Source organism: Phodopus roborovskii, unplaced genomic scaffold (genome assembly GCF_943737965.1).
Source record: "Phodopus roborovskii unplaced genomic scaffold, PHOROB, whole genome shotgun sequence".
NCBI classification, from domain to species: domain Eukaryota; kingdom Metazoa; phylum Chordata; class Mammalia; order Rodentia; family Cricetidae; genus Phodopus; species Phodopus roborovskii.
In genome coordinates this window covers 10,869,109-10,874,723 of record NW_026126546.1, presented here as the reverse complement: position 1 = coordinate 10,874,723, position 5,615 = coordinate 10,869,109, and the positions used below count along the sequence as shown (strand labels likewise).

At 56.2% G+C, this 5,615-nt stretch overlaps 1 protein-coding gene across 2 annotated transcripts; it reads right to left on the bottom strand.

Moving 5' to 3' along the window:
* Positions 1-279: 279 nt before the first annotated feature.
* On the bottom strand, positions 280-4,715 carry Castor1 (cytosolic arginine sensor for mTORC1 subunit 1). 2 transcript variants are annotated; one of them, XM_051200246.1, is made up of 9 exons: positions 4,253-4,715; positions 3,636-3,706; positions 2,410-2,597; positions 2,190-2,322; positions 1,846-1,969; positions 1,387-1,503; positions 1,140-1,222; positions 954-1,048; positions 280-817 (listed from the first exon to the last, which is right to left on the bottom strand). In XM_051200246.1, exons 1-9 carry the CDS (start codon positions 4,363-4,365, stop codon positions 740-742), a joined length of 1,002 nt encoding a protein of 333 aa, XP_051056203.1. In that variant the 5' UTR covers positions 4,366-4,715; the 3' UTR covers positions 280-739. The 2 variants fall into 2 exon arrangements, with proteins under 2 accessions (XP_051056203.1, XP_051056204.1); XM_051200247.1 differs by having other exon boundaries at positions 4,227-4,713.
* Positions 4,716-5,615: the final 900 nt, after the last annotated feature.

Genomic DNA, 5,615 nt, shown 5'->3' with positions numbered 1-5,615 from the left:
ATGTAAGCAGTAACCTGGGAGACAGGTGCTTTGGGATCTCCTGGATAGGTTCCCCAGTGTCCAGCCAGGGAACTCTTAGGTGAGAGACAGGGGAATTTCTCCCAGGGTCCTGAAGAATGAATAGACTCTAGATTTCAGAGACCAGCAGCTTTGGTCGGGAACCATGTGACTTAGTCACAAAGGGCCTGGAGGCTTTAGTTACTCGTGTGTCACAGACACAAAATGCTTGAAAAGCCAAGGAGGTGGGAGAAATCTGGGAAATCAAGACCTGACACTGGCTGTCACTGGGAACCAGAGAGCCTGGCTCAGAAAGTCTTTTATTTATTTAAATGGTCATAACAATAAGAGTGAGATGTGAAAACCCTTTTCCTCGGGAGCCTCGGGAAGGGAAGGCACTGCTGTAGTTCACCTGGCCAGGAAGGCAACCCAAGCTGGAGACTGAGCCCAGGCGAGGGGGGATGGCTCAAGCCTCATGCAGGGACTGTGCAAATGCCGAGGTCACGTAGAAAGTAATGGGTTGGGGGTTCTAAGCCCCAAGCACCAAGGTGTCCTTTGAGGGCAGCCATCAGGAGCCAGCACTGCCCGCTGTGCCAAGGGGTACACATGTGTCCACATGTGCCAGCTCCACGCAGAACCAGGGTCCCTGGGCAGGATCAGGGGGCTCATTCTGCAGCTTCAGGAAAGAGCTCAGAAGTCTCTGAGAGCCTAGGGTAGGGAAATGCTGGGAGCCTGGGGTTCCCTATGAACCTTTGGACGCTAGGCCTTCTTGCCTTCGCTGGAGTATATCAATAACACTGCTGATCCCATCTTCAGGAACCTGGGGTAAGAGAATGGCATGAAACACCAGGGCTGAATCTGGGCAGGAATGCCCAGCTCCCTAAATCATCTGGGATTTCTTCCTGCCCCCACCTCTGGGACCTTGCAGGAACCTCCGGCTCAGCCTGGGCACTTACCAGGGCATGGTCAAAGTTGAAGGTGCTGATGTAATAGGCAGAGATGTCAGCAGCTGCCAGGGGACCTGCGATCTGGGCCACAATTCCACATTCATCTAAGGGTTGGAGATCAGGTGGCTCAGTGTAGATTCTTTGGACACCCATAGGCTTGCCCGAGCTCCCAGTATGTGGGTAAGTGATCCTCACCGAAACCCAGGGGCTGTCCCCCGATGCGCACCATCCTCCACAACTCTCCAGAGGAACTGGTCAGCAGGAGGTCACTAGGGAATCTGGGGAGGCAGGGGGGTGGTGGGAGGGGCAATCATGCATCCCTGTCTAGCTGATCCCCAGGGCACGGCCTCCAGCCAACCACAGAGCCTGGCACCCCACCTCCCCCTCCCCGAGGCTGGCTGAGGGGCTATGGCCTTCTTGGGGTCAGAGAAGGGTTACATACTTTTTTTGTGTCTCTGCATCCATAACAATGGAGATGTAACCCTCGATGAGGGAGAAAGCGAAGAACGGGATGGAGCTTGACTCAGGACCACCACCTGAGGCTGCCTCCCTGGGGACACTGGAGAGGGGTGGCAAGGTCAAGGGCTCCGCCAGGCACATGGCCCTCTCCATTTCCTGACTAGCAGACCACAGAGGAGGGGCCAGAATGGATGGCTCTGGGGAGGCCCTTGTGAGAGAATCCTAACTTCCTGAGGTATGAACCCTAACTGCCAAAGACCAAGGGCCTTGGGCAGAGGGCCCGGCTGAGGCTTATGTGGCTGTAGAGTGGCTCTGTCAACACCTCTGGCTGAGAGCAAACGGGCTGAGCAGGATACAGAGTGACAGAAGGGACAGATGAGGCAAAGGTCAGAGTGCACAAAGCACTAGTGTGAGGCCAGAGACGGAGTGCATGCATGCCCACCTGTGTGAGTAGAAGAGGACATCGATGAGGGTGGTGGCAATAGCCGGCAATGTCTCGGGGTCCAGTGTGAGAACACAAAATCGGTTCTGCGGGCTCTGAATGGGATGCACCGTGGGGCTGGGCCCTGCTCAGGATACATGGGCCACAGGTGAAAAGCAACCCTGGGCTTGGGCGACCCCTGGTGGCTGGGAAGGGAAGGGCCTGGGTGTACCTAATCCCATCTCTCACATTGAGAAACAGTGTCTACTGGTCCAATGGAAATACCCATCCCATCCCTTTAAAAGACAAGGCCTCCTGTGGGAAAAGGTCCCACCTAAATCTGGGTGTTGGAGGGCAGACCTTACCGTGCTGTGCTCGGGGAAAGCCATTGCTGGAATCATCCCTGGCAACAGGCACAGACTCCCCGCCTACTTCCCGGTAGATTTGGAACTCCTGGGCCAGCGTGTGGATCACTACAGACAGGTCCTGCTCGCGTACCTGGGTCAAGACAAATGACACATTACGCAGCCCCAGGCATAAGCATTATGCTCATGGCCTGTATCAGCCAGCACCACCCAAACCCACCAGGATGAAGTCTGTCTGGTATGTGGACAACATCAACACAGACACGTGGTGCTCAGCCAGGGGGGCAATGACAGACCGGGCAATCTTGGTGACTCCAGCAGCCTGCATTACCACACCGCTGTGAGAGGACACGTTCATTGCCAGCCACGTGGCCTCCGCCACTTGCAGGAACTCAGATGGGGGTAGCTCTGTGGATGGGAGGTACATGCCTGGTTAGTTAGTGTGAGCCTTAGTGGGTTCTAGCAAGGCAGGTCAGGTCTGAAGAGCACAGCTGTCTCCTATCGTTTCTGCCTTGCTCCTGTAGGCAGGTGTTCTCAAACTAGGAATCAGGTTCAAGTTCCAGCTTCACCATTTTGCTGTGTGACTTGAGGTTAAGTGGCTTTTCATTGTTTGTTTGCTTTGAGACAGTCTTAAAACATAGATTAGGCTGGGCTTGAACTCAAACTGACCCTCTTGCCACAGCCTCCTAAGCAGTGGGATTTCAAGCCCTGTAAGTCTCAGTTTCCTATCTGCAAAATGGGTTATCCTTGGGGACTTTTCTGTGGCTTAATAGGCTTTATAGCACCACTAGAGGGCACCGAGCGATCTACTGATGGGAGGCACTCCCTTTCAGACAAGAGAGTTCCTACAGAACAGGGAAACGAAGTCCTCCGGGAGGGAGGCTAGGCCAAGCTCCAGGTGGCTGGCTCGAGACTCTAGGTCTCAGAGGATAGGCCAGGCAGGCAGAAACGGGAGCCAGAAGTCAGTTCCCAGTCCCAGTGCTGAACAGGGACAGGGGCCAGAGTGGCTGTTGTTCACCCAAGCACAGCCAGGAGGCCCCAGGACCCTGCTCTGGGCTTGCTGCCTGCTCCCGCTGCCTTCCTTCCCCAACCCTCAGGCTCCTAGACTTTCCAGGCCAGTAAAGAAGGAGTTGGCTTTCACTGGGGAGATAATTCCAAGAATAAATAATGCCCATGGGTTAAAACAGCTACAGGACTCCCCTTAATCTGGACTAAAAACTGTGAGACAACCCCCTCCCCTCCCCCCCACACCCCTAACTGGTCCGGGACTCACACCTAGGCTAAGTTTAAAAAGCTCTCATAAATACTGTTAAACTGACAAGACTATATCTTACATAAGAGAAAACTTAAGTGAAGGGCGGAGGATTCAAACCCAGACTCATATGCCTTTGAGCCCTGCACCTGGCAAGAATACAGCTTACTGGTGAGCAAGGGGCCAGTTCCCACCTTTAAAGCCCTCCTCATCCACCATGAGTGTGTAATCTTCCGGGGTCTCCGTCAGGCTGAAGAACTTGCACCTAAGTGGGGAGGGAAGGGGTGGGGAGACTTTGAGGCTGGGTGAATGGGCTGGAGAGGGCAAGCGAACTTTGTCCCAGCAGTACTAAAGGACCCCCCGCCGGGCGCCTTCCTGGCCCGCCCTCAGGCCTCAATTTCTTCCCTGGAGCAACGTGGTTTGGATCCCACCTCTGGGATCTCCGGCTGTTTTCCAACTCTAGATCTTCCCTCCATTCCACACCTTCAGGGGTGTCGGGCTTTGGGTTAGACAACTCTTGAACTTTACGTGAGGCGTGTGGGAAAGGGCTAACGCAGGGCTAAGAAGGCATGCCCCACTGCACTGCCTATCCCAGGCAGTTTGCACCTTGACAAGCCCTGGGAGGGGACCTCTCGCGGCCGGATAGGCGGCGTCTCAGAAAGAGTAGGCCCCGGCCGGATGGTGGCTAGAGCGGACAGCGTCCCCACCCGGTACCCGCTACCTCGCGATGACCCTAATCCTCCGCCCCTGGCCTAGAGTGACTTAGGAGCCCCCACCCGTCTGACCTGCGCCCCTGAACCCGGGTGCGCACCGGCTGCGATGGGGCAGGAAGAGCAGCTTGATGAGTGGGTGGGTGTAGAGCCAGAGGCCCTGGCGGGCGAGACTCAGTACCCGCACACGGTGCTCTAGGATGTGAAGTTCCATCGCAGATCGCGCGGCCACGGCCTCGCCGTCAGCTAAACCTAGGCAGGAGGCGGGGCGGCGCCCGGCTTAAAGGAGCAGCGGTGAGGGGCTCCACACCGCCCGCTACGCGGCGGCCCCGCCCATCCAGCGACCCACTCTCCGGAGGCCACGCCCCACAGCCTCTACAAAGTGGCCACGCCTCCTCCTAAGCCCTGCTTTCCCGGGGCTGCGGGTTGCCCTCGAACCCAGCCTTGGCCTGCTCTCCATTCCTCTAGCCTCAGTCTGGGGATCACTGCCTGCTCCCACTCCTCGGTGGCCTCCAGGCCACGCCCCGGCCACACCCTTTCCGCTGGCTGCGGGCGGTGTTGGGTTTGGGAACGTGCCTGAACTCGCGGTCCTGTCTAACCTACAGGCTTGCACGTGGATCTTTATGGTTGAGGCCATTAAGACGCAGGAGGGCTTCAAGACTTGCCGGAGTTCGGCTGGAGCCGGAATGCTGTGCACAAAGCTCCGGAGTGGGAGGCCAGAGACCCGCGTGCGGTACAGCTGGGTGGCGCCTTTGTCCTTCCTTTTATTGCTGGGGGCAGGGACTGCAGAGCTGATGAAGCTGATAGGGACTAAAGATCACTAAGCTTGGGCTGCCCAGGCAGGGTTGGTATTGACCTTGCCAGCGTTTTGACCAGCAGAAACCTGACCTGTGTGCCCCAGCTTTTTAATCACCCTACTTACAGAGTTGAATGTTCTCCTCTAGGGAGGCACAGAAAAAGCGACCTGTCTCCTGAGCAGCATACAGAGGGCTCTGAAGCCTGAGGTTATTCCAGGGAAACAACCCAGAAGTACCTGAACCGGGAATACCCAGGGCTCAGACATTGAGGGGACAGGCTCTTGCATTTGAGGCTCCCTGGGTATTCAGGCCAGAGACTTGAGCCCTGTAGAAGTCTCCTTAAAGCTTGTCACCATTAGCAGAACTCAACTGGCCTGAGCACATCCAGATTTACTTTAGATCCAAGAAGGCCCTAAGCACGGGCAGACACCCCAGGTATGATCACTCGTCTGAAGGTTTAAAAAAGACCCCAAGGCTGAGCAGGAATCTGTGCTGAGCAAGCACAGATTGGTTTCATGGCAGGACACAGCATGCTCCAAGGAGCCCTAATTTGGCCCAGGTGCTCAAGGCTCCTCAGCTTGGAGGCTTTGAACAAGGTAGGCCCATGTAGGGCTTCATACTCTGGACCCTGTACCACAGGCAGACGGAAGCTGGCCTCAGCCCTGTT